The sequence below is a fragment of the Rhododendron vialii genome, chromosome 3a (assembly GCF_030253575.1).
Source record: "Rhododendron vialii isolate Sample 1 chromosome 3a, ASM3025357v1".
NCBI classification, from domain to species: Eukaryota; Viridiplantae; Streptophyta; class Magnoliopsida; order Ericales; family Ericaceae; genus Rhododendron; species Rhododendron vialii.
Window position 1 is genome coordinate 12,006,851 of NC_080559.1, and position 27,632 is coordinate 12,034,482.

Below are 27,632 nucleotides of genomic sequence, written 5' to 3' on the forward strand. Positions count from 1 at the left end.
CTCTCTCAACACTCCACTGCAAAACCCCCCATGAAGTCGGGCGAAGGCACCTCCTACGGCGGCGGCGTCGGCGGGAAGTTCCGGAAGACGCCGTCTCGGCGGCACCAACCGACGCCGTACGACCGCCCCCCGCCGACCCCTTTCCCAAACCCTAGAAACAACAACGGGTGGCTCCCCAAACTCATCCTCTCCGGCGCTCGCTCCTTCTTCTCCTCCTTCTCCCGTAAGCGCCTACCTCCTCCGCTCCCACCAGGTCCAATAAACATACGCGTGCATTTCCTATTGTCTTGATTGTTTTTCCCCTGAAAATTGCACTTTCTTTCTTTCTTTTTTCCGACGGTCCGGGTTGTCCAGGTCAGCTTACTCGCTGGACTAGTTAATTGACAAAAGATTACGTTCTTGCGGCCTGACCCTAAATCGAACCCTGGTCAAAGTAGAAAGTTTACTTTTGATATGTTCCTATTACGTGGAGCAAACAAAAAACTTAAAGTAGCCACCATTACTTCATCCATTATGATGGTTGAATTATGGCATGCTTCGAGTCCATACTTCATGAATAGCAGTTGGAAAATTTATCTTAGAACTTGGGGTTGTTGCCACAATTACCAAGTTGCTAAGAGTTGATGTCATTTAGGCTGATTATAATTATAGTTTGAACGGAGTAATATTTTATGACTTCAATGTGAAGCCCTCACATTTTAAGTTTTCTTACCATTTTAGGAATGTATGTCTGCCGAATGAAAAAGACAACTGCTACAATCAATTACCTTTTTCCATATTATTTGGTCTAAACTACAGATACAACCTTTCTTTTTAATGGTTTTGAGTTGAATGCTCAAATTAAATGTTTATCCCAGTTCTAAGTTTTTTCTCATTGTTGTTACGAGTTGCTTTAACTCCTATTTTGGTTTAAGACCAATTAACTGTGTTTTCTTTCCGGGTAGATTTAATGCCATTTAAATTTCAATGTGTCAAGAGCTCACGTGAGAACTGAAGAATCATGATTCCCAGTGGTTGCTGATACGAGCTGGATTAGCCATTTATTTATATTTTGGACTACAGACTACTTATTCTTGATTCTACATTTCTACCACAATGATGAAGTGTGAAAGACACATTTTTTGGTGTTTTGTATGACAGTATTACAGTTTTCTCGTTGGTTTTACAACCATATGCACGAAAACATTGGCTTGTCACTATTTGGAGAATATATTGGTACAATTATATATACTAGTGGTTGGGCACACACAATGCGTGTGCAACTTGATTTAGGCAAAATCAAGAAGAGGGGAGACAATCCTTATATGTTGCAGCATTTTTCTTTGCTGCACAAAGTCAATTCCAGGGAAAAACCCCAGAGTCCAGACCCTAGAGAAAGAAAAGAGCAAAGCAGTTGAATTTTGGGGGAAAAACTGTAAAACATGGAAGATTGTAATGTCTTGTAGTTAGTTTACATATTTAACCTTATATACTCCTCACTCGGTAGTTACCAAGGAAATTGAGTTGGGGAAAATATGTGTAGCAACTAGCAAGGGTAATTTTGCGACGGTTAAAAGGGCAATTTGGGTATAATGAAACTGTGAGCCAGCTTCAGAATTTCTGTCCACACCAAATGGTGCTCTCCCTTTATAATATAGATAGATGGATTAGAATATATATATATACACATATACGGGGCGGTTCCGGGGACACTTAAAAAAATCCTCAAATCTTAATCTCATAGTTTTCGATCAAATTTTGATGATCCGAGCCACTCAATGTGTTCAGAACGTGATTTTAAGGGTGCCTACTAGAAACTGACAAAAAAACTAACCGGAAAGGGCTTGATTTGAGCAGTTTTTTATTGAACCGTTCAATAAAGTTCAATAAAACTGTTTGGATGAAGCCCTTCCCGGTCTTTTTTTTTTTGCTGATTTCTCGTGGGCACCCTTAAAATCACGTTCTGATTACATTGAGCGGCTCGGATCATCAAAATTCGATCGGGAACTTGGGGGGGTTTTTTTTTAGGGTCCCCGGAACCGCCCCGATATACATACATACATATATATATATATAAATACATACATACATATATATATATACATACATATATATATACATACATACATACATATATATACATATATATATATATTTATACATACACATATACATATGTACACATATGTATATGTATACACAAATACATATGTATATGTGTGTGTGTGTGTATCGGGGCGGTTTAATGGACAACTATTTAGACACCTAAAAAAACACCTCATAGTTTCCGATCAAATTTTGATGATTTGAGCCGCTCAATGTGATCAGAACGTGATTTTAAGGGTACCCGCGAGAAATCAGCAAAAAAAAAAGAACGAAAAGGGCTTGATCTGAGCAGTTTTTAGCTTAAATTTAATGAACGGTTCAATTAAAAACTGCTTAAAACAAATACTTCCCGGTCATTTTTTTTTGCTAATTTCTAGCGGGCACCCTTAAAATCATATTCTGCACACATTGAACGGTTCGGATCATAAAAATTTGATCGGGAACTATGTGATTGAGATTTGGGGTGTTTTTTTAGGTGTCTAAATAGTTGTCCATTGAATCGCCCCGTATATATGTATATATATATATATATACAGAAATCTTCAAGTAAGGACCTTAAAATAAGGACCTTATATGCGGACCTCCCATTTCTCGCCTTTTTCCCGATCTGATATCTATGATCCGAGCCGCTCAATGTGATTAGAACGTGATTTTAAGGGTACCCGCGAGAAATTGGCAAAAAAAATGACCGGGAAGGGCTTGATTTTAGCAGTTTTTATTTGAACCGTTAGATAAAAAACAAACAAAAACTGCTTGGATGAAGCCCTTCCCGGTTTTTTTTTTGCTGATTTCTCGCGAGTACCCTCAAAATCACGTTCTGAACATATTGAGCGGCTTGGATCATCAAAATTTGATCGGAAAATAGAGGTCCGCATTTTATTAAAATAAGGTAGTCCTTATAAGAAGGGGACTCATATATATATATATATATATATACATATATATATATATAGTTAAAGAGTATACGGTGCAAATAAAAAGAGTTTTTTGAGTATGTTTTGCTCTTGTACGTGCTGTAATGGTGGGAAGGCAGTTTAGGGGAAGTAAACCAAATGAAACCGTAAAATTGCTTTAATTTTCTAATTTGGAAGGTATTGCAAATTTTCAAATGGATATTGGACTTGCCTATTTATTTCCCTAATGTCATCCTCCATTTTACAGTTCAACTTTGAGATTACATAGGTGCAAATCCGGAAGCAATTCATCAACTATGTTTTTATATGCTAGTCACACTTTTGTGAAAGAACAACAGGTTTACCCACCTTCTGCTTGTTGTAGTCATTGATGTCACCAACAAATATGAAATGGGAATCTTGGTGTTTTATATTGCAATAGGTTTTGGAAAGTATGTTGTTTGGTTATGGGATAAACATTATTTGAGATGCATCTTTCTCACCGATTCCATTTTCTTTTGAGATTGAAAGGATCTTGTTCCTCTTTTGTTTTTCAAGGCTGACTACGATTTGGTCATGCATTGGGATTGATATTGGACTCTATTCTGGTCGCCATCATTCTAACAGTTTGTGGTTGGTTTGAGTTTCTAGGTAGTACGTAGTAGGTGGTATACAACTTCTGTAGGTTCTCAGTTGCAACTTTTTCTTTTTTGCTCCATTTCAGTTCCAAACTCCCTAGATTTTACTTTGCAATACTCGACTTCTTCTGTGAAATGATTAGTATTGTGTCCCTTTTTTTCATTTTATCTCATATACTTTATGACATGACCAGAAGCAAACATAGAGTCAAGGGATCGGCTTCAGGATGCAGTTCCCATCGTAAGTCAATATGTTTTCTTTTTGGTGCTAGTTTAAGCTATCATTCATGTTAGGATAATTATAAAATTTTATTTGAGTTATTGTTGTTAGTATGGTGGACCATTTTACTCATATGCCCGTGTCCTGCTTTGCTGATATCTTTATATATTTTTCTGCATAGAATTCTGCTAGAGTGGAAGCACCAGCAATTGATAATGGTGGCAATCCAACCAATAGCTGTAACGATAGTAGCATTTCCAAACTTGAGCAAATATTACAGCAAAAGACATTTAGTAGGTATGTTTTGCCTGGATATTTGTTATTTCTTACTTCTTCTTCTTTTTTTATTTATTTATAATTTTGATATTTGAATTGATGGGGCCAGTTCCACCCACACAAAATTTGACACAAATTTTTGACACTCCATCTCAGCCCTTGAAACCAACGGTTGAGATTAGATCACATAAAGGCTCTCTCTCTCCACGCCCAATATCACGTCTCCTCTCTTTCTCTCCTTACCCTCACAACCCACGGCAAGTCGACTTCCCACTCTGGCGGCCTCATCTCCCGGCAACCCGTCTCCGGCAGCCCTCTCTCCCTCTTTCCCTTATTCTCTCTCCCCTCCCCAAAAATACTTCACAAAATTGTAAATACCCATTTCGAACATCGGCAAAGATCGTGTTCGGACTTAGTTAAAATTGGACTAGCGGCAACAAATTTTTCAGATTAAGTTTAACCCTCTTGAATTTGAATGGCAAATCATGCAATCAGATTGCAAATTACGTTATTAGTACTTATTTTAATTCATTTCCCTTCTACCAGTTATTTTGCTAAACAGAGGTTTCGTTGGATAGTTTTTGCAACAAAAAAAGAATTAGAGAAGAATAGGAAGGGTAAGGATTTTGGCATGGTCATGGATATTGGGATTTCGAAGAGAGAAAGGGGGGAGCACCCATACAAGAGTGAAGGGTGGGTGGAAAATTAGGATCCGAAAAAACATATCTTTTCCATTTTCAACTTATGATTGGAGTATTATACCGAACCTATTTGAAAGATTATCAGGTTTAGATTCATATACATTTGAGGCTATGAGCTGTGATGGAGAAATAGATTGATTTTCATTTGCGGCTTTGAACAGGAAGGAGGTTGAGTGTGTAAGCCCATTTAAGTGGTTTAATCTCAACCCTTGATTTGTGTGGCTGAGATGGAGTGTCAAAAATTGCGTCAAAATTTTGTGTGGGTGGAATCGGCCCCTAGATTGATTTAAATTATTTGCTGTATAGACTTATCATCTATTTTAAGCATTTTATTTTTTATGCTCTTTTTTTAAGTGACGTGGAGAAATATATTAATCGAAAGTCACGAATAAAATCATCTCGATCATTCTGAAAAACTAGTCGAGGTTATTTTTTGGCTTATTTTTAGATTCCTAAACCAAACCAAACCAAACTGAGCCTTATGTCCCAATCATTTGGGGTCGGTTACATGAATCCTTTTCCTCTATTGAGCTCTGTCAAGGGCCACTTGTTCACACAAACCTACTATACTCATATCGTTGCGCACCACAGCATCTAATGTCAATTTAGGTCTACCCCTCCCCATAGCATTGCTACCCAAAGTTAGCCTATCCGCTCTCTTAACTACTGCATCTCCTGGTCTACGGTAGATATGCCCAAACCACCTTAGCCTATTTTCCCTCAACTTCTCTTCTATGGGTGCTACACCTACCATTTCACGAACCGTTTCATTTCAAATCCTTTCTCGTATAGTCTTACCACACATCCACCTCAACATTCTCATTTTCGCTACACTCATCTTGTTCACCTGTTGTTTCTTAATAGGTAAATATTCTGTCCCGTAAAGCATCACTAGTCTAATGGCAGTTTTATAGAATTTTCCCTTCAATTTTATGGGTACCTTATTGTCACACAGTACACCAGTAGCGCTCCTCCACTTGAGCCACCCCACTTGGATCCTATGGGTCACATCATTGGTAATCTCTCCATCTCTACTAATAATTGAGCCTAGGTACCTAAAATGATCACTCTTAGGTATCTCCTGGTCTTGGATCATCACTCTTTCTTCATGCGCACTGCTGGTACCACTAAACTTGCACACCATATACTCAGTTTTACTCTTACTTATCCGAAAACCCTTTGACTCTAATGCTTCCCTCCAAATTTTTAGTTTCGTATTAACACTTCTAGCGGTTTCATCTACGAAGGCAATTTCATCTGCAAACATCATACACCATGGGATATCCTTCTGAAATTGTCTAGTCAATTCATCCATAACTAAGGCAAAGAGGTACGGGCTCAAGGCTGACCCTTGATGCAATCCTACAGGGATTGGAAATTCACTTGTTTCCCCTACTGGTGATCGAATGATAGTGACGGCACCTTCATACATGTCTTTAATCACCTCGATATACCCTTTGGTCACTCCCTTTCTCTCCAGAACGGCAGAACCCACCATATGATGTCTCTAGGCACCCTATCATAAGCCTTTTCTAAGTCTATGAAAACCATATGGAGATCTTTCTTCTTTGCTCCGTGTTTTTCTACCATTCTCCTTAATAGGTAGATAGCTTCCATGGTTGATCTTCCAGGCATGAACCCAAACTGTTTCTCTGACACCGCAGTTACCATCCTCAAGCGATGCTCAATAACTCTTTCCCACAACTTCATCGTATGACTCATCAATTTAATATCTCTATAGTTGTTACAGTTTTGAATATCTCCTTTATTCTTATAGATAGGTACTAAAGTGCTCATTCTCCATTCGTCGGGCATCTTCCTAGTTATAATAATCTTGTTAAACAACTTTGTTAAAGCATCCAACTCCAAACCAATTGGCAAGTGGAGAGGCCGCCCAGGCTCATATACTAGTATTGGAGGAGATAATTAATCAATGTGGGACAAATCCCAACACTCCCCCGCACGTGCAACCCCTGACTCGCACGTGGAGAGGTAAACAAAGGATCCGAAACACACGGATCACAATGAAAGAAAGTGCAACTATGGCACAGACAAAGGGGAAAAGCCTCCGAAACTCTAGCTTTGATACCATGTTAAAGCATCCAACTCCAAACCAATTGGCAAAGAGTGGAGAGGCCGCCCAGGCTCATATACTAGTATTGGAGGAGATAATTAATCAATGTGGGACAAATCCTAACAAACTTCGTCAACCAAGTCACCCCCAGGTCACCTAGACTTTTCCACACTTCAATAGGGATACCATCTGGTCCTAAGGCCTTACCCGGTTTCATTATTTTCAAAGCTTTAACAACTTCGAACTTTTCTCCGATAAAATTCATATTCTATGTTCTCGTCAGGTACATACTCTTCATCCCCACCAAAGCCTCCTTCATGTTTCTCATTTAATAACTTCTCGAAATACGACTTCCATCTATCTTTGATCGCCTTGTCTTTTACCAACACCACCGAATCAATATCTTTTATACACTTAACTTGAAAAACGTCTTTAGCTCTCCTTTCTCGCAACTTGGCAAGTTTAAAAATAATATTTTCTCCATCTTTACTATCGAGTCTAGCTTAGAAATTCTCGCATGCTTTCAACTTAGCATCCCTAACGGCTTTCTTAGCTTCCTTGCTAGCTTGCTTATAACCCTGACAATTTTCCTCATTCCGGTCCTTTTGCCACTTTTTAAAGCACTCATTCTTGACTTTTACCATGGTTTGAACCTCATCATTCCACCACCATATCTCCTTAAAAATTGGATCTTTTCCCTTCGGGTCCCCAATAACTTCTTTCGATATTCTTCTAATACCGTCAACTATGGTATTCCACATATTGTCACTACCTCCTTCCACTCCCCACCGTACTTCTTGAGACACTCTTTCATTGAATACCTCTAGTTTCTCCCCTCTTAGGCCCCACCATTTAGTCCGTGGGCATCTAGTTTTCTTTCTCCTTTTAATATTCCCCTTGAGACAAATATCTAACACCAAAAGTCTATGTTGTGTCACTAGACACTCTCCGGGAATAACCTTACAATCCTTACATGTCAAGCGGTCTGCACCTCTAGCAAGAAAGTAGTCAATTTGGCTTCTATTGGCTCTGCTCTTAAAGGTAATTAAATGCTCTTCTCGCTTCCTATAGAGAGTATTCCCCGCTATAAGGTCAAAAGCTACTGCAAATTCTAAAATCCTTCGACCACCTTCATTAAGGTCACCAAAACCAAAGCCACCATGCACCTTCTCATACCCTTGCTTATGCACCCCCACATAACTATTGAAATCGCCTCCTATAAATAGCTTCTCCCCAAAAGGTATCTCTTGAACCACATCATCCATCTGCTCCCAGAATTGCTCTTTAGTAAGATCATCCAAGCCTACTTAGGGTGCGTAAGCACTAATAATATTAACTATGCTCCCTCCGATCACAAGCTTAACTAAAATAATCTGATCTCCTTTCCTCGTGACTGTAACTACCGAATCTTTCAGGTGTTTATCTACTACGATACTTACCCCATTTCTATGTCTATCCTTACCCGTATAGTAAAGCTTATAACCTGTGTTCTCTATCTCCTTAGCTTTCTCCCCTACCCACTTAGTCTCCTGAAGACAAGCTATACTAATCTTTTTCCTAAGCGTGGTGTCAACTAGCTCCCTAGTCTTACCCGTTAATGTCCCTATATTCCAAGTTGCTAAACGAATCCTATAATCCTGGGCTAGCTTCTTTACCCGTGCTCGTCCAGGTACGCGCGAGAACGCTTGCTCACTTATCACCACACTCAGGTGCCGGTGTGGTGCCCCTTGCTCATTTTTCGAAGCACCTGAAGGCAGGCACAACACGTCGCTTAAAGGGAATGCCCTTGCATGTCTCGTTATCATATTTGGATTCATGTCATAAAGATATGACAGGCTTTTTACGTGCTGGCTGTTAGCTACCTAACGCACAACCCTCCTCATTTATCCGGGCTTGGGACCGGCTGGGAGATAAAGATAAGGCTCCAAGCACAAACCAGGGGGAGTTTTATTTTTAGATTCCTATGTACAAATTTTGCACTATAAATATTTAGGATTCGTAATGCATGTCTTAGTTTAGTGTTATTTTGCTGTGGGAAACTATGAAACTGAATTTTGTAATTATGATTAATATAGTGCCCCAATTAGGCTAAACTGCTGGGTCCGCCACTGCTGGCATCAGTGGGCACCATACATTGAACACGACAGGACACCCGACACTCTTGAGACACGCCAGTTGGTGTGTCCAATTAATTTTATCATTTTTTTAGCAGATACATTAGGACAAAGAAGGGGTCAATATGTTAGTTTAGATATTTTATTTCGGGAATTAATGGTATTTTCTGGGAAATAAAATTAAGAATTGTAAATAAAAGTATTTCAACACGATAAAACCATCATTTAGATCATATCACTTCAAAAGAAAGATGTAAGAGTCGCAAATTATAGTCTTTGTGTGGGTGCTTGTGGATATAATGTTCACATTGATAAAAAGTAAATGGTTATAAACTTCATATTTATTTGTCGTGCACCCACCATGTCTGTGGCCCCATTTTTTTGAGCTGCTGAATTCCTTGTCCTTGTCGTGCATGCTGTGTTGAAAATCAAGTTAGTTTTGTTTTTTCATTTTGTTCTTTAACATGTGTTTGTGCATGCATCCATTTCCCTTTGCATGTTGATAAATTTTTTGCTTTGGTTCCTACAGTTTTTTGATAACGTGGATATTTAGAATTTCTCATGGGAGTGTAGAGGGCCTTTTTGTTTGTGGCCTTTTTTCGTATACGGGTGGCATTCTTGTAGCCATCTCACTAGACTTAGAAGGAACGGGGGTATAACTTGCGCTGGGGGTGCTGTTATCCTCATTCTCTGTATGCAAGGTTCTATACTGAAGTTCTTCTATAGGAAATGGTTTTCAGTTAAAAGATATAAGGGGTTGAGCACCATTAGACCCAAGTCCAGTTCCACGACTAGAAAGAGGATTTCTATATACCGGCAAGCTCAAATTTTGTGGAGTCGAAAGACTAGTTTTCTGTCGAGGTCTGCGTATGGGAGTAGTAGAACCAATATCATATTCTAACGCAGAAATTCTGCGTTTTAGGGCCTGAAAGCGATAACAAAAATATATGAGAAATATATTAAACACAATTCTAGGGAAAAAATGGCAATTTGATAATCTCCTGGACATGTACCAATTGCTTAGACCCACGTTGTGCATCATGCTCCCTCGGATATACAGATGATGGCGATGCAGATGGTCCACCATAACCATCAAACATAGACCTGAAACCCTGAGAATTAAGCAAGATATCGTCAAGTTTTAAATCTAGGAAGCAAAAGAATTTCTTAAGTAGTAACATGCCAGAAAATAAACCTTTTGGTCAGCAGTTGGATTCACATTCAAGTATGGCGTACGAGCCATGTCATATATGGCCGATCTGTCTCGGGATCTTGGGTTCATAAAACCATTTTCAGGAATTCCAACACGAATAGGCGTCTTTGGAGGATATGATACGTTATCCAACAGATTTGCATCTTCTCTCAATGCTTGGCTGCACAAGCGTAACATTGACGGTGATACTTTTGAAGGCCTGTTACCCATGTATTGCTTTTGCGAGCTCAGCAGGTGAAGCAATGTCTTTTTCACCGACCTGAACATAACTTTATCTTATAAAAGTGAAGTCGAGTGCAATAGTGCAACCATATAACTTTAGTAATCGAAACAACTTTTGTAACAGGAACATAAAGGAAACATTCAAATAATTGTTAAAAGCAATAAAAAAAAAAAAGGATTATAACATGTTAGCTTACATGTGAACTGATCAAGGGAGTTAAAACGTGCCCACGAAACCGATTCTCCAAGGGCATCTCTATCACATGGTCAACATTGGGCTACTCGAAACATTCTGTTGCATCCCATATGCAGACATTGGTTGTGGAACATTTACTTCACCCATGTTGTGGTCATCCCCTGTAGGTATATCGATAGGTTTTGAATGTAGTAGTTCTGTCAAACGGTCAACCTCAGATCTGGGCAGTATAATTTAACCAGTAATAAAGCATGAGTCCACATATACTAAAGACATTTAGATTCCTGTCAGAGAAAGCAACGTAACATCTGAACCATTCTATCAAAGCCGTTAAAATGTAGATGAATGTTGAACAGTTAGTTCAATGTCGGGGTATTAATTGATCTAACAAAAAATAAATGTCTACAAAAAGAGTAATACATATATTCCAAGATGAATCCAAACTAAAATTGGGAACCTAAAAGAAAAATATTACCAACCTTTACTTCTACTCCACCGGTGGGATAGAGAAAGATAAATTAAGCATAAAAGAATATTGAATACGAACCACATGGCTAGATAAAAACATACAATGTCAACTCTATAAGAATTCTTAATTCTCAGAGGCAAAAGGAATACATAGAAGTGATGATGTATTTCACATAAGCAAGGCAACATGCATCACTTCTCACAAGCAACCACTGGCGGCCCTACATTGAGCAATCAATGGTCACATGAACACCCAATTTTTTTTCCTTAGAATACATGTAAAAATTATGGGCTAGCCTTTCTTTGAACACTCAACTCAAATATCAATGAACGCTCAATTCTAATCGTTTGGAACATCTAACCCAAAAACAATTGAACACCCAACTCAACCAATTCAACATGTAACGAGTATGTTTGGGCTGACCTTTTCAAAGCTATGTTGTTCATTAGGATGACATGATGAAATTTTCTATCGTAGTCTTAAATTCAAAGGATTAAAGTTAACAGGGTTTTGCAAGTAGTTGAAGTTTTCAAAGCTTTGTTTGCAATTCTAAAAGCTAACTAGACAAAAAAATAATAAAATAGTTATTGTCAAGAAGGCAAAATTAATACATTTAGGCCATCGACAATAGAGATGGAGAGAGAGTAGAGTATAATACTTAAATCAATAGATACTTCTTTTTCTATTTCTTTTTTTTCAATAATTTTCCATTAGGATTGTGAGCTTTATTTGAGGTAATGTGTTAGGTGTTCAAATATGAATTACCTGGATTGATGGGCTGTAATTAGGTTGTTATTGAGTGTTGAATTGGTTGAGTTGGGTGTTCAATTGTTTTTGGGTTAGATGTTCAAGACGATTAGAATTGAGTGTTCATTGATGTTTGAGTTGGGTGTTCAAAGAAAGGCTAGCCCATAATTTTTAAATGTATTTTAAGCAAAAAAAAATTTTGGGCGTTCATGTGACCATTGATTGCTCAATGTAGAGCTGCCAGTGGTTTGTGAGAATTGATGCATGTTGTCTTGCTTATGTGAAATGCATCATTACTTCTATGTATTCCTTTTGCCTCTGAGAATTCTTATAGAGTTGATATTGTATGTGTTTATCTAGCCATGTGGTTCGTATTCGGTATTCCTTTATGCTTAATTTATCTTTCCCTATCTCCTCGATGAGGGAGGGTGGGGTAGGAGTAAAGGTTGGTAATATTTTTCGTTTAGGTTTCCAATTTTAGTTTGGACCTGTTTCTTCCCATCAACTTTCTTCTTGGAATATTTGTGTTACTCCTTTTGGAGACATTTCTATTTTGTTAGGTCAATTAATATCCCGACATTGAATTAACTGTTCAACATTAATCTACATTTTAACGGCTTTGATAGAATGGTTTAGTTGTTACGTTGCTTTCTCTGACAGGAATCTAAATGTCTTTAGTATATGTGGACTCATGCTTTATTACTGGTTAAATTATGCTACTCAGATCTGAGGTTGACCGTTTGACGGAACTACTACATTCAAAACCTATCGATGTACCTACTGGGGATGACCACAAAATGGGTGAAGTAAATGTTCCACAATCAATGTCTGCATATGGGGTACAACAGAATGTTTCAAGTAGCCCAATGCAGCACCATGTGATGGAGATGCCCTTGGAGAATCGGTTTCGTGGGCACTTTTTAACTCCCTTGATCAGTTCACATGTAAGCTAACGTGTTTTAATCCTTTTTTTATTGCTTTTAACAATTATTTGAATGTTTCCTTTTTTGCTCCTGTTACAACAGTTGTTTCGATTACTAAAGTTATTTGGTTGCACTATTACACTCGACTTCACTTTTATAAGATAAAGTTATGTTCGACTTCACCTTTATAAGATAAAGTTATGTTCAGGTCCATGAAAAAGATGTTGCTTCACCTGCTGAGCTTGCAAAAGCATACATGGGTAGCAGGCCTTCAAAAGTATCACCGTCAATGTTAGGCTTGCGCAGCCAAGCATTGAAAGAAGATGCAAATCTGTTGGATAACGTATCATATCCTCCAAAGACGCATGTTCGTGTTGGAATTCCTGAAAATGGTTTTATGAACCCAAGATCCCGAGGCAGATCGGCCATATATGACATGGCTCGTACGCCATACTTGAATGTGAATCCAACTGCTGACCAAAAGGTTTATTTTCTGTCCAACATGTTACTGCTTAAGAAATTCTTTTGTTTCCTAGGTTTAAAACTTGACTATATCACGCTCAATTCTCAGGGTTTCAGGTCTGTCTTCGACGGTTATGGTGGACCATCTGCATCACCATCATCTGTATATCCGAGGGAGCATGATGCACAACTTGGGTCTAAGCAATTGGTACATGTCCAGAAGATTATCAAATTGCCATTTTCCCCCCGGAATTGTGTTTAATATATTTCTCATATTTTTGTTATCGCTTTCAGGCCCTAAAACGCAGGATATCTGCATTAGAAGATGATATTGGTTCTACTACTCCCATACGTAGACTCCGGCAGAAAACTAGTCTTTCGACTCCACAAAATTTGAGCTTGCCGGTATATAGAAGTACTCTTTCTAGTCATGGAGCTGGACTTGGGTCTAATGGTGCTCAACCCCTTATATCTTTTAACCGAAAACCATTTCCTGTAGAAGAACCTCAGTATAGAAACTTGCATACAGAGAATGAGGATAACAGCACCCCCAGTACAAGTTATACCACCATTCCTTTTAAGTCCAGTGAGATGGCTACAAGAATATTAGAGCAGCTTGAAAAGTTGGTTCCAAGGGAGAAGCCATTAGAAGGAGACAAATCACCCAGTAAGTTGACACCAAGTATGCTGCGAGGACAGGCTCTTAGAAGCCTAGAATATGTTGATTCATCAAAGATTCTGCAGAATGCCCTAGAAAGTCATAAGTTGGAGGAATTGTGCAACACCTCTCAACTAGATGCTGATGAAATGACCTCTCATAAGCAAGACAAAATTGAAGAAAATGGCCCAGAAAAGTTTATTGGTTGTCACGAGACAGTGGCTCCTGTCGGGATCTGTGGAACTATGGTTTCAGTTAATGATTCTGTTGCTGGTGTTCATACTGCAGGTTCAGTAGTCACAGCAACTGCTACTCAACCTCCTCAAAAGAAATGGGCTTTTCATATGAGTGCGGATGAGGTTGGTGGTGTTTCTTTTTTTGGTCTGCGCAGTCTGGAAGCTTTTTTTTTTTTGGGTGATGAGGAAGCAAAGCCACCACTAGCAGGAGTTCAACACAAGAGCTTCGGGTCTACGGTTGATCATAGTGACAACCTTAAACTGCTAGGCTTCTCTGGAAGTTGTAGTCGGTCAATGCACTAACTTCTCTCTGCTTTTTCTGATGTTTCATTTAATTTGAATTGGTCCCACCATTGATTATTGATCTGTTATTAGAACTTTGGTTGGCGTTTCTACTACTCACAACCCTTTGACTATAACTGGTGTTTAATGTTTGATAGTTTTTGGCGTCTGAGAAAAATTTCAGTATATGGTAACAATGACTCCAAGTCTCCAAGTAATGATGGTGCTTATCAGAGTTATAGTTGAATAATTTGCCTCCTTGTCCATGTCATTCCTTTCATATATAATGTGCGCGTGAAATAAACGTGTATTTGTATCACTTCTATAATATGCAACAAATTAATTCTCATTGTTTTCTCATGAAGGATTTTCTGGACCTGGATGATGAGATTCATCCTATTGAAGCTACATCAACACAGTTGTCTCCGGAGGTAGAAAAACAAGAGAAATTTATGGTGGAGAGCAAGGTTGCTTATACTGAAGCAGTGATGGTGAGCAAAACTTCAAGATTGTCTGAAATCAAGCCACCTGATGGTCCTCTTATAACAAATTCAGCCGATTTAGGAACTTTTGATGCGTCTGTGGCTGGTGAGAAAAACACCTTTACGTTCCTTACTGTGCCTGCTTCCAGCACAACTTTTCAGCCCATTGTGGCTGCTCTTCAATCAACCTCAGCATTTGACTCGATTATTCCACTCAAGGAATCAAATTCAACTCCGGTTTTTATTAGTGCTGACTCCAAAATTGTCGATAAGGTTCCATCGATCTCATTTTCATCATCTGCTGTCAGTGAATCTCTATGCCAAAAGTCTAATGCCCCACTGGAATCAAAGCCAGAATGTTCAAACAGGTTAGTATCATCTTGTTCATAGTTCGTCAGTGCTGACTCTTATCTGCGTTTAACAGTTTTTTTCCCCTTTCTAATTGTAATACCCCTCCTTGACTCCCATGTTCAACTCGTACGCCGTTAATTTTAAGATTAAGTGCAGTCTTAGAGGTCTGTCAATGTGAAATACCTGAACTATAACTTCATAGAACCTTTGATTTGTGGACATCTTAAGGTGTGCATCTCATTTAGTCACTGCAGGGAGGTGGGGGTGGAAAGCAGCAATGGTCCTGCGTGGGCATGGCACAGTAGGATGTTGTGTATGTGTTCGTATGTACTTTTACTACATGACTAACATCTCTTGTAGATAGTGTCGTATCTTTGCTGCAGTTGCAAAGTACCACATGCGCAGAATATTACGATGCACATCTTGGACATAGCTTTTTGAGGTGCCAGTGTGCTATTTGAGGATGTGGTATATGATGGTGGACACTTGCCGAGACAAGAAACATGTTGTGTTGCTTCAAACCATAGGAAACACGTAGTAGACATTGTTGAGCTATATAAAAGGGTTAATGAAAACGAACTACTTTTTTTTAATATTATTTAACAGACTTGGTTAATCTCCTTCCGATCTGTTGGTTTATCTGGTTACATTTAAGTATATCAATTTATATGGTTTCATTTACTTTAACTCCAGGGCATTATCCCTGATCATATTGATGAAAAATAGGTCTGTATCTCCAGTTTCTTGAATAAGCAGAAGAGGAAATCTTAAATTTGAGTACTCACGTGTCAAGTTCAATGGGTGTTGCATTCTGTTTAGATGTGAGGAACGTCATGGGTGGGATTCCTGTTTGAATGAACCCATAGTCTGAATTTGATATGGAAGAAAATATGCATTCTATTTTTAGACTTGATTTTGAAAATACTTGAGATTATCAGCTCTAAAGTGATGCACTCCCGTTGCTTTTACCGACCTTTTTCTTGTAACATTATTTGATGAATCCAATGTGGTTGTTAAAGTTTTAAATTGAACATTGCTCCTTCAAACTGAGATTAATTTCGTATGATTTTCCCCCAAATTTTTTTGAGTAACTTCGTGGCCAGAAGAACACAGATTCTTCCGGACGCAAGAACTTGGTGTACATCGTCTATTGGATAGCCATGGGGATATGCGAAACACAGCATGGTTTGGAAACTGTTGAATTAGGTGTCAGTGTTGTCAACTGCAATTCTTTCTTGTCTTTCATTAAGCAAACTAACCAACTAAGATAGATTTCTTTGGTAAGTTAATCCATTAGACTAACAAACCAAGAAACATGGACCAAGATAATTTTATCCATCCAACTTTGAAGTTTTGATTCCTTATAGTTTCCATTCCATTTGAACTGAATGAGAATGGTTCCTGAAATATTTCCATTTGTGTACATGCAGCTTAGCAAATAGTGCCTCTGGTACAGCTATCGTCGCACCAAAAGTTCCAGAGTCAGACGAAGGTGATTATGATGGCATACAAAAATCCGTAGAAATGACAGTACAATCTGAAATTTCTAGTTCTGCTGCTGTATCCGCAAGCAGCATTTTGTCCTTCGCTGCCCCCGCCTACATTTCAGGTCTAAATAATGGTTCACTTGCTTCAAGTCCTTCTATATTTTCCTCCCCTGCTCCATTTCCAGTTTCCGTTGATTTCACCAATCAAAAAATTGGAAATAGTTTTACCAACACTGCCCCTTCCACTAGTGTTACCGTTTCTACCAATGACACCACTACTACCTCTGCTTCCAATGGAATTGTCTCTACCTCTTCTGCAGCATCTTCATTTCTGGTAGCCCCTATTTTCAATTTTGGGCCCACCGCTGGAGCTCTATCAAATCCAGTTTCAACGATGTCAACCACTTCCAGCTTAGAAACTACAGATTTGAAGGCCAAAACTGATAAGGAATCAACACTTGGCAATGACAACCTAAGTAACGCACCTCTTGGTGGCACATCGTTTGGAACTGCAAGCACAGGAAGTAACATTTTCGGATTCAGTACTTCTGCTACTTCTTCAGCTGTGTATAATTCATCTGAAGGTGATCTTTTTGGCACCACTAGTGGATCTTTAGCCATCACTCAGACGTCTCCTGCTGAAACTGGGGTTGCAACGGTTACACAGAGCATGCCTTTTCAGTTTGGGTCATCTTTCACTTGTAGCAATTCTATATTTGGTTCCTCAAGCTCAAGCAGTCCACTATTTAGTTCTTCAACTTCTCCCAAGTTGTTCGATTCAACCTTTAGCTTCGGTCTGAGTTCTTCGGCTTCCTCTTCACCGATCAACACCATTAGCCCCAGTGGTGCTGCCACTTCAAGCTTATTTGGTACGAACTGGCAGCCGACCACCACCACATCTGTTTCTCCATCAGCCGTTTTCCCCTTTGTAGCATCCTTCGTTTCTGCTGCTTCTACCAGTAATGCCCCGATGGTATTTAGTAGTGGAATTCCAACGTTCACAGCTCTCTCAGGTAATGGGGATCAGATGAGCATGGAAGATAGCATGTCCGAGGACCCTGTACAGGGATCAGCGCCGGCAGTTCCGGTGTTTGGTCAACCATCCATCTCAGCTCCATCATCTGGCTTTATGTTTAGCTCAACAGTTTCGTCAGGGGGAATTCCATCGTTTCAATTTGGTAATCAACAGAATCAGAGCACTCCACAAATGCTACCTCCTTTTCAGTCATCTGGTAGTCTGGAGTTTGGTGCTAAAAATAGCTTCTCATTGGGTTCTGGCGGTGGCGGTGACAAGTCTGGTCGGAAAATAGTTAAACGTCAAACACAAAAACCGAAGAAGGCCATAAAACACCATGAAAGGTGATTGGTTTCATTCACAATCCTAGTTACTGGGGTAAAGAAAAGAGATACAGCTCCCATTTTGTGGGAGATATGTGCCATGAGTTTGCTGTTATTGCCGGTGTTTCTGAGTTTCTCTGTGTTGGAAATGTAGATCAATTGCCTCGAGTCCGTTGGATTCTGGTAATTCTGTTGCACGCTTAACAATATTTGCTGTAGTGGCCGAGGTTTTGTTCTTGCTATGGAAGGCATAATGTGTCCCAATTTTGGTTGTCTTTAGTGAACGTATGAGCACTTGTACTGTACTTTAGGAGCTGTAGTTCGTAGGGTTTCTGGTCTGGAAATTCTCTATCTAACTACCTTCTTTGTGTACTCTGTTACATGTGAAATATAAGGAAAGTTCCTGAGGTAAGTATTTCTGCCTTTATTGTTTCTTCCAAGGGGAACGAGTTGTCGTGTTAGGCATCTTTCCACCTTTCCCGTGTTGACTTCCTCCCGATGCAAAAGGGTAATGAGAAAGGCTGCACATGGAACCCAAGACCTGCTGCCGACAAGATCAAGATTTGGGCGCCAAGTCCGCCGTTCGTTGCAGCTGCCTCTGCTGTCGCCAGCGTGCCATTAAGGCCCTTGTATTTTCTTCTTTATTTCCTCTCTAAATGAATGTATCTTTGTTATAGAGTGATGTGGCAGGAGTAAAATAGAGGTGAGTTTAACACACACACACACACAGACTTCCTTTGTAAACTCCATTTTTCCTGGTGATAGTGGAAACTTGTTATTTTCGATGTACCCAGAGCGAGGGATAAACTTGTTATCTTGATGTCTGTGGGTGTGATCCGCAACATCCTGTGCAACATGTTTCAGACGTTTGAGAAATGTGAAGAGAGTATTAAAAGTCTCATCCGTTTCAGCAACAACAGCGTATCACCCATTGTTCAGTTAGAATTAATGATGGTCTATCTACATTGCCTGTCAAAAGAACTTGTGAGAAATGGACCTGGGATACATAAATATGGCACATTTACCGGTCACATGGTAATAGACTATGTATGTGCGTCTGCGTCTCTCTCAAACGGGTGAAATAAGTTGATATAATATAGAAAACAAAGCACAATACATCCGATATTGTTATCAATTGTAATGGGAGCAAATGCTTCATACACCTACAGGGAAAATGGGGAAGGTACAAGAAGAAAGATTTCTCATCGGCAAAGAGAAACAAAGGTATTTATAGAGAACATAGTGATGCTTCATAGATAGAACCGGAAAAGAAAATTCTCCATTACACATACAAACAAAATTTATGAAATGAAGTCGGTGTCTTGTTGCAACCAGTCATATGGATTTGACCAAGTGCTTCAGTGATTGCGGGCACTCGTATTGTTGTAAACGCGTCCCTCAGGAATTGGAACCCTTGCCTCAGGTACTTGATTTCTACCACCCCCAGCAAATGGTCTTCTCTCTCTAGAAGACTCAAATTGACCAGTGGCATAAGCCCGGTGTGCTTCCGCGGCTGCAGCCCCACCATAACCACGAGGATCGATTGGGCCTGTGTTGGTCGGGCCGTAGCCACGGGGATCAACTGGGACATGGGGATCAATTGGGCCTCCATTGGTCGGGCCATAGCCATGAGGATCGATCGGGCTTGCAGAGGTTGGGCCATAGCCACGAGGATCGAGTGGACCACGCGGATCAATTGAGCTTGCATTGGTAGGGCCATAGCCACGGGAATCAATTGGGCTCACATTTTTCGGGCCATAGCTAAGACGGTCAATTGGACTTGCACTGGCCGGATAGTGATTCAAAGCAGCTTGCTTATACTGATGTAACCGTGCCTGCGCCTCCTTGAGGAGAAAATCTTCTCTTCTTTTGGCTTGTTGGGCTCGAAGTGATGATAGCTTCTCCTGGTACTGAGCATTTATCTCTATTATTCTCTGAAACAACATACTAAAACGTTTAAACACAACAGTACAAATAAGAAACTCAGCCAATTAACACACCTAGGTCCCATCTTCCTACCTTCTGTTTTTTCACTCTCATGTATCTAGGTCATGGGGAAGAAATGGAAGGCCAAGCACATAGTCGCTGCTTCAACTAATGAATGTTTCTCACCATTTTCAATGTAGAATGCATTGCTACTTCGAAGTGAAGCCCTACATCATCCTGCACAATGTGCAGTATATAAGCACGAGGACACCTCAACTCATTAGCCTAGCCGTTGGGATTTAGTACCATGGGAGGGTATGGTGTGTTTCTCCAACACACGGGACAACATGATGCGTGGAGGAGAGTGAGAAGCAAAGTCCAACAGGGCGTACCCAAAAGTGATGTGCAGTATAAAAGTGTGAGGGCATCCTCTAACTCAGCAGCCTACTTCTGGGATTGAGTTCTATCAAGACTGTGAAGCAAGCAAATTGTTGGGAATGATGTCCTGCCTCTAAATTTTAACTTCAGGCAGCACTGGTTGACTCGCCTCATTTTCATCTTTGACCAGTTCAATGAAAGGCAGGCAATACAACGATTTGTCAAGAAAATCAACTTCTTCCAAAACATACAAAATATAGCAAAGTTTCTATTAACAGATTAGGAAAAGAAAGGTCAACTTAGAGCATCCACAATGTAATAATCAAAATCAAAAGATTGCTAAAGTTAGCAATGTGTGCTTAAAAAAATGCTCACATTGTAATAATCAAAGTTAGCAACCTCCTAACCAATAATCAAATTTGGAGATTTGAATAATCAAAAGTAACAATGTGGGACTTCACATTGCTAACTTTAGCAACCCTCTAAATGAATAATCAAAAGCTGACGTGGCAAGTTTTGATTATTCACTTTTGATTATTACATTGCGGATGCTCTTAGAATAGGAAATATGATTTTACACTACCTTTTTTGTCCTTATCCACGTAAAATTACAAAACTATCCTTCATACATTCATATTTCACACACGAAAAGAGTAATCTTGTCATTTCACATGAACAAAAGCTAAAAAGGGAGTGCATATGAATAAACGGGGATTGGTAAAACCAACTTGCTCAAAATAGTTATGTATTCACCATTTAACTGCTACATAGACTAACCTCCCTGTGCCTAGCATTTTCTGCATCCTCAGCATCACACTGCTCCTTTGCCAATTGCATAATTTCATCAAGGAACCTTTGCTCCAGACCTTCAAAACTCGGCGTTGAAGGTTTGTCCTCATAACCAATTTCCATGTCTTGCTCATGGGCCTGAGGCCTAGGTTCCTTGTTTGTTTGCTTATCTGAATCCACTTTTGGATCAGCCATCTGTCCCCCATAAGGCGATTGTTCTGGATTGCCTCCTTGACCTACCGAAAGAAGAAAACATTAAACAAATCTGTTATTTACAAAGCTGACTACGCTAACAAAGTGTCTAGCATGAGCTTCCAGGCTAAAACGATAATCCCAATAAAGATTTCTCAAGAGAACTACATTCAAATAAAAAACATCCCATATAACTACCCGACTTTTTAACTCTAAATCCAATGCACTAACTGCGAGTGTCTCCCCATGGAAGAGGATGTTTCATTAGGGAGCGAGCACAACTGAGGCAGCAAGCTGGAGTAGGATTTTTTTTTTTTTTTTTTTTGTGCTTTTGAGGGGAGACGCAAATTGATGTTTGAACACAGATTACCTTATGAACTTATTCATCTGAAGTCCCAGCATCACATTTTGACTAAAACCATTTTTCTAAGCACGTTTGACTCATTTGGCGTGTAACACAAACCTTGCCTCAGTCATATTGATAAGTTCTCTCTTGACGTTTGATAACAGTGATAGATGGATGGGATTCGAAAGGAGATAGGATTAGGATTGGGATTGGTAATGAGAAGGGATTGTTAATGAGAAGGAATTGATAATGAGTATGTTTGTTTGGGATGGGATTAGATGATGGGATTATTAATATCATGTTTGTTTAAGATGGGGTTAGATGATGTGATTGGATTGATAGAAGAAATTGGTAATGAGAAGGGATTAGTAATGAGAATGGGTTGGGATGGGACTACGAATACCAAGTCCCACGGGGTATTGCTAAAACCCCCTAAAGGCCGGATTGGACATCCCAACGGACTAATAGTCGGGACCTTTTTTTGTTACCAAACAGAGTATTAATAGTCCCATGGGATTAGTACTCCAATCCCAACCCCAAAACCTGTTATCAAACGGGGCTCTAGAGAACAATATACATAAGATTGTGTATCCACAAAGTGCAATATTGACCATAAGCTATGAAGTGCCGACACCTCTAGAGGTCGAGGTGTCGCTGTGTACGGACATGGGGACACGTGTCTGACACGCCACCAATAATTTAATTTAATTTTTGGAGGGGGACACAGGGTGACACGGGTGGGACACGTATGGACACAAATGATGACGCTTAACTTAATACATGACGTTTCTTATCTAATACTTATATCATATAAACTATCACAAATGATGCAAGATGCATCAATCATTAAGAATTTAATAATGAATCACTCGATGAGATTGGCTATTTTAAAAAATTGATAAATATAAATATACTCCCTCCGTCCCAATTTGTTTGTCCAATTTTGGGAATCCAACTTATTTAGGGAGTTTAATGATTACTCCTAAAACTAGTTTACTTTCCAATATTTACCCTTCAACTTTTTGAAAAGTTACTTTATTTTAAAAAAGTAAGGGCAAAAAAGGAATTTTATCCATTTAAAAGTCAAATGGACAAACAAATTGGGACAATGCAAAGTCAAAAAGTGGACAAACAAATCGGGAAGGAGAGAGTATATTATATAAATAAATAAATAATTAAATATACACGTGGCATATCCCACACCGTGTCCGTATCTCCATTTTTTTTAGAATTCCCGTGTCTCCATGTCTGTGTCCGTGCATCATAGACCATAGACATTGAGTGATTCTTGATTAAATGGTTCAGTACTATTTGAGTAAGAATTCCAGTCCCGGAAAAAAAACAGCAATGTTGATGTAGTTGTTTGTATAGCATTTGAGAAGGAATTGTTTGTATAGCATTTGAGAAGGAAGACGAGTCTACTTTAGATTGCTTGGAGTCTTTCGGCATTGCAGGTGATTGTGATGAATTGAATGGGTTTCATCTTCTCAATACAGAGCTTGAGAGCGTGTGTAAGAGGTTGAGGACCACGGCGAAGAGGAGATCCGGGATAAATTAGGGCAGTGGCAGACAAGTGGATCAGTTTATTGAAGTTGGGATTGTTGAAGGAAAAGGGAAAAGACGTGTCTTTGTTTCCTGGAGGAGGTGCAGGGAAGAGGGTAGAGTGCTTTGGTTAGGGCTTTGGAGTAGGTGGCCGGCCGTGACCTTGCTTCCACTAGTTTTGTGCTCTAAATCAAATGCTGAAAAGTTACAATAATCACGCAGAGTATTCTTGACAATGGCCAACTGGTTCTCTAATTACTGATGCAGAAACAAGGGACAAAACCTACACAGACCCTTCTCGAGTTTTCTTTTTGCATGCAGTCCGAATGAACCAGATAAGAAGAATACCAAATCAGGAAGATCAAAATCATATCTTGGAACATGAGGAGTCATTCAAGATACCATGAATATTTCCCCGAGGACAACAAAAATTAAGTGCAAAAGAAGAGAGGAAACTTAGAAGATGATGTTCCAACTTTGAGGTAGGCGTGTCTAAGGGAAAATTGATGGCTTATTTAAAAAAGTATGTAGGGTTCTTTAGAGTTTAGAACTCTCTCGATGCTCATTTGTATAACCATCTTTCCTCTTTCTTTTTTCTTAATCTTCATCCCAGAGCCAGGGAATTGACAATTAGGCATAGTTCTATGCTTCAGGTAAATTCTGCAAGAAGATGGATTCAGTCTCAAGTCTCTACAAAATTTACCAAAAGAGATAAATTCTGCAAGAAGATAGATTCAGTCTACAAAATTTACCAAAAGCTTTAAAACCAGTCTAGTTCCATCTTTCCTCTCACAATGTGATAGAATTTCTAGCTTGCCCAATTTCTAATGGAATAGTTCTAAGAAATCCTGGCAGAGTTAACAATTAAAAACTCTAATCAAGCTGGAACTTTTCTTTCCAAGAATTCAGGGCTTCTTAGCTGCAGTACCCACTGGTAGACATCATAGTAGTACCTATGTAGAATCTTCCTCCAACGCACATACTTCTTTCAATGCTTCCTTCCTTCCTTTCATCCTCTCTTAGTCTCTTCTCAAATCTCCTCTGAAACGTATTTCTCATTTTCTGTCAGCACCTTCATAAGGATATTCTCTATCAATTAATACACTCCCCGCAACTTGGCAAAAACATCGAACTGGCAATAGTGTAACAATGTCATAACAGATCAAAGCCTTTCCCTTTGAATGGCAATAGTGTAACAATGTTCTAGTGACTAGCGATACAACTTTGCACATTCAGGAAAAATACTTGCCTTCACTGTACGGCTGAGATGAAACTGGATGTGATACTCTTGGTGCATGTTTATCCCATTGCCACTGACCATTTTGTTGCATTCTCTGCATGGCCATCTGATGCATTTGAGCCAGAGCATATGGATCGATATTCGGACCCGCAAAAGGTGCTTGCCTTTCCATCTTCTATATTGAATTCAAATTAAGTTTAGACCAGCGTAACAGCCAAAACAACAAAATATCATTGAAATTAAAAGGTAAGGACCACCCTTGTATGTTAAAACAATAGGATTCCACAATTGCATACTCAAAGGTAAATCAACCACATACATATAGTGAAATCAGTGTAAATATAATACGAGAAAGAACACAATTTGTACCATCTCATGCCAGGTATGTCAGTACGGGTTTGACAGACCAATAAAGATCAGAAACATTTCGAACATCTTTCATGACATGACGGAATACAAAAAATGGTGGGCAATAATATGAAGTTAAAGTAGCAAAAAAAAAAAGAAAAAGAAAGAGGATGTGTGAGGGAAAGAAGATAATGCATTCAGGTTACAATGTCAACTATAGCATTCAGCCATTCAGGTTTTCAAAAAAAATTTTAAAAAAAAGCCTTGGCATGGATAGTTCAAATATCATTATCCTCATATCCACTCCAGATAGAAACGATTACAATGTTAAGTATATGATTAAGAAATATCCACCTCCCTTTTACTTTCAAAGTCAGTCAAATTACCAACTACTGCTGTCGTAAGACTTGAAGATGGCCGTAGAATTATAGGGATTTTCACTAGAAAAAACAAGAATTCTCCTCCTCCTTAAATTTTCAGGACAATCCAATAACAGGCAGCAAATTGAACAGCAATACCCAGATACACACTCTTAATGGACAGATACTAATCAGAAGATGTGGCTCTTAGCCCATCTGGTTTTACCCCTTGGCTTCCAAAGGGGAGGTCTCGGGTTTGAACCGATGGAAAGACCTCGAACCCCCTTTAGTTGTTAACTTACTAATTCTCCACTAATCCCTTGGACCATGTTCGTTTTGGGACTCTAGACCCAAACTTTTCTTTCTGCGCACCGTCCCCAATAAATTTTTACTCTAATTTCTCTATCTATCTCTCTCCACTCATTACCCCAAAAAACTACCTCAAAACCCAAAACAACATGGCCTTGAGAGTATCTCCAGGCTTCACCCATTTTCCCCCCAAATTTGAGTCCAATTTTGGATAAAAACCCATTGTGGGTAGGCACATGTCCAATCATCAAACCCAAATTTTACCCAAGTATATATATTTTTAATTCTTAATGGCAAAATGGTAAATAGAGCCGGTCAAAACGGATCATGTCTCCACCTTCTTCTTCGTCTGCTCACAATCAAAACCATCACTCTCTCTTTCTACATCTTCTTCTTCGTCTGAACCTCCAGCAACGATTGGCGCCCAGCTTCATGCAAGACAAAGCTTCAACGAACAAAGATCCGGCAGCATAAGTCTCCGACGAACACAACTCCAGCAACGCAAGATCCAGGGGCGGACCCACCATAGGGCACGTGGGGTCACGTACGGTCACGTGCCTCCATGCCCATTAAAAATAAATAATTTTTTTTTGGTTTTGTATATATATTATTTATGTTGAATGTATAGAAGTACTTGTTGATTGGTGCATTGGTAGAGTTCTCTCCTTTTAAGCAAGAGGTGGTGGGTTCAAGACTTCCCCCATGCTCTCCCGTAGGTATTTTTTGCCTTTTCCCAAAAGACAATGTGTGTGTGTGTGTTTTTTTTTCCAAAAGACAATAGAAAAAGGTAATGTGTGTGTGTGTTTTTTTTCTCCCAAAAGGCTGAAAATAGTAGTGCATACCTTGTGTTTTATATTATTCGTGGGTTCGAGTCTACCCCCACATTGCATTTGTATACTTTTTGCCCAAAACTGTAATAGTAGAGTTAGTAATAGAAAAATAGATGATGAACATGTGATAATGTTGTTTAATACATATATACTTTAAAATTGTTAATTTATCATGAATGCTAAAATTATTTTGGAGTAAATGTGCTTAACTGTAACTCGTATATTACGGTTACAAAAAAATTGGTGCCCCCGCTATGTCAAATTCCTGGGTCCGCCACGGGCAAGATCAGACAAGAAATCAATCGAAGAAAGCTTCAACGGTCGGCAACTCAGCGACTCCGGCAAAGGTCGACCGGCTCCAACGAAATACAGAAGCTCCAGCTATATATATATATATATATATATATATATATATGTGTGTGTGTGTGTGTGTGTGTGTGTCCCTAACTAGCCGTTGAAAAAAAAAATGGGTCAAGGCAAAAGTTGTCCCAGATTTGGGAGAAAAAATGGGTAAAATCCAAAATGGGGAAGGGTTTGGGTAAAGGATTGGAGAGGGATTTTTGTGGTTTTTATTTGGGTCTTAAAAATGGGTCAAGACTGAAGATGCTCTGATGTATAACTTTTGAAAAAAAGAAGAAGAAGACAGACAATTAAACAAACTGACTCGAATCAAACAAATATTTCTGATCCCATAGGATGAATCAAGCCCAAGCTATGTTACAACACAAACCCTAATCGTGTTAGGGTATTGTCTAATAATGCAAACGTGAATAGAATCAGTATTGAAAAAATGGAAACCCCAAACTAATAGAGCAACCATAAAACACCATGTGAGAGGTACAGCAACTGTACCTAGCTTCAGAAGTGCCAGTGATTGGAGAATCTTGACCGTTGGTTCAACGAAGGAATGGGTGCTGATCGTTGAGATGCTTCGCTTCACTCCACTCGCCGTCGAGCATCAACAAAGAAGCTTTCTTGCCAGTTTCTTGATGCTTCATACTTTCATAGCCTAACCTGTTTTCGTGTGTGAGTGGGTTAAATTACACTCATTTTTCCTGAGATTTGTACTCATTACAGTGCGCCCCCCGATTAGTGTTTTTTGGTTCCTTCCACACCCCCCCAAAGGGTGTCTATATTATACACTAGTGGTATTGAATTATGGCTGTTTGGGAGACATTTCATTTGGAGTATTCAAAATTCTTGTGCACGGTCCTCAATAATTTTTCTCTATCCTCAAAACCCAAACCGAACAGGGTCGAGAATGCATTCCCAAAACTAGACAATAGGGGCACATATTGACAATCAA

The 27,632-nt window shown here is 39.3% G+C and overlaps 3 protein-coding genes across 7 annotated transcripts; 1 reads left to right on the forward strand and 2 right to left on the reverse strand.

Annotated features, from left to right (window-relative positions):
• LOC131321026 (nuclear pore complex protein NUP1-like) lies at positions 1-18,479 on the forward strand. Of its 2 annotated transcripts, none has more exons than XM_058352022.1 (9): positions 1-253; positions 3,811-3,857; positions 4,018-4,133; positions 12,573-12,792; positions 12,980-13,255; positions 13,343-13,441; positions 13,528-14,250; positions 14,775-15,259; positions 16,673-18,479. In XM_058352022.1, exons 1-9 carry the CDS (start codon positions 31-33, stop codon positions 18,090-18,092), a joined length of 3,609 nt encoding a protein of 1,202 aa, XP_058208005.1. In that variant the 5' UTR covers positions 1-30; the 3' UTR covers positions 18,093-18,479. The 2 variants fall into 2 exon arrangements, with proteins under 2 accessions (XP_058208005.1, XP_058208006.1); XM_058352023.1 differs by having other exon boundaries at positions 1-223.
• LOC131321028 (nuclear pore complex protein NUP1-like) lies at positions 8,841-10,998 on the reverse strand. The gene is made up of 3 exons (XM_058352029.1): positions 10,197-10,998; positions 10,015-10,113; positions 8,841-9,926 (listed from the first exon to the last, which is right to left on the reverse strand). Exons 1-3 carry the CDS (start codon positions 10,479-10,481, stop codon positions 9,738-9,740), a joined length of 573 nt encoding a protein of 190 aa, XP_058208012.1. The 5' UTR covers positions 10,482-10,998; the 3' UTR covers positions 8,841-9,737.
• A 665-nt stretch (positions 18,480-19,144) lies between the features above and the next one.
• On the reverse strand, positions 19,145-27,324 carry LOC131321027 (uncharacterized). Of its 4 annotated transcripts, none has more exons than XM_058352025.1 (4): positions 27,174-27,324; positions 24,490-24,652; positions 21,149-21,396; positions 19,145-20,001 (listed from the first exon to the last, which is right to left on the reverse strand). In XM_058352025.1, the coding sequence occupies exons 2-4, from the start codon at positions 24,650-24,652 to the stop codon at positions 19,426-19,428; spliced, it is 987 nt and encodes a 328-aa protein (XP_058208008.1). In that variant the 5' UTR covers positions 27,174-27,324; the 3' UTR covers positions 19,145-19,425. The 4 variants fall into 4 exon arrangements, with proteins under 4 accessions (XP_058208008.1, XP_058208011.1, XP_058208010.1 ...); XM_058352028.1 differs by having other exon boundaries at positions 27,179-27,319; XM_058352027.1 differs by having other exon boundaries at positions 24,490-24,675; positions 27,183-27,313.
• Positions 27,325-27,632: the final 308 nt, after the last annotated feature.

Coding starts and splice junctions, on each gene's coding strand:
- LOC131321026 (XM_058352022.1), top strand. CDS start 31: ATGAAGTCGGGCGAAGGCACCTCCTACGGCGGCGGCGTCGGCGGGAAG. Junction 4,134..12,572: donor CAGCAAAAGACATTTAGTAG/GTATGTTTTGCC, acceptor TATGCTACTCAG/ATCTGAGGTTGACCGTTTGA. Junction 13,256..13,342: donor ATCCAACTGCTGACCAAAAG/GTTTATTTTCTG, acceptor CTCAATTCTCAG/GGTTTCAGGTCTGTCTTCGA.
- LOC131321027 (XM_058352024.1), bottom strand. CDS start 24,609: ATGCTCTGGCTCAAATGCATCAGATGGCCATGCAGAGAATGCAACAAA. Junction 24,282..24,489: donor ATCTCAGCCGTACAGTGAAG/GCAAGTATTTTT, acceptor AATACGTTTCAG/AGGAGATTTGAGAAGAGACT. Junction 21,397..24,193: donor TGGAGGAAGATTCTACATAG/GTACTACTATGA, acceptor TTCTTTCGGTAG/GTCAAGGAGGCAATCCAGAA.
- LOC131321028 (XM_058352029.1), bottom strand. CDS start 10,481: ATGTTCAGGTCGGTGAAAAAGACATTGCTTCACCTGCTGAGCTCGCAA. Junction 10,114..10,196: donor ATCCAACTGCTGACCAAAAG/GTTTATTTTCTG, acceptor CTTAATTCTCAG/GGTTTCAGGTCTATGTTTGA. Junction 9,927..10,014: donor AACGTGGGTCTAAGCAATTG/GTACATGTCCAG, acceptor TATCGCTTTCAG/GCCCTAAAACGCAGAATTTC.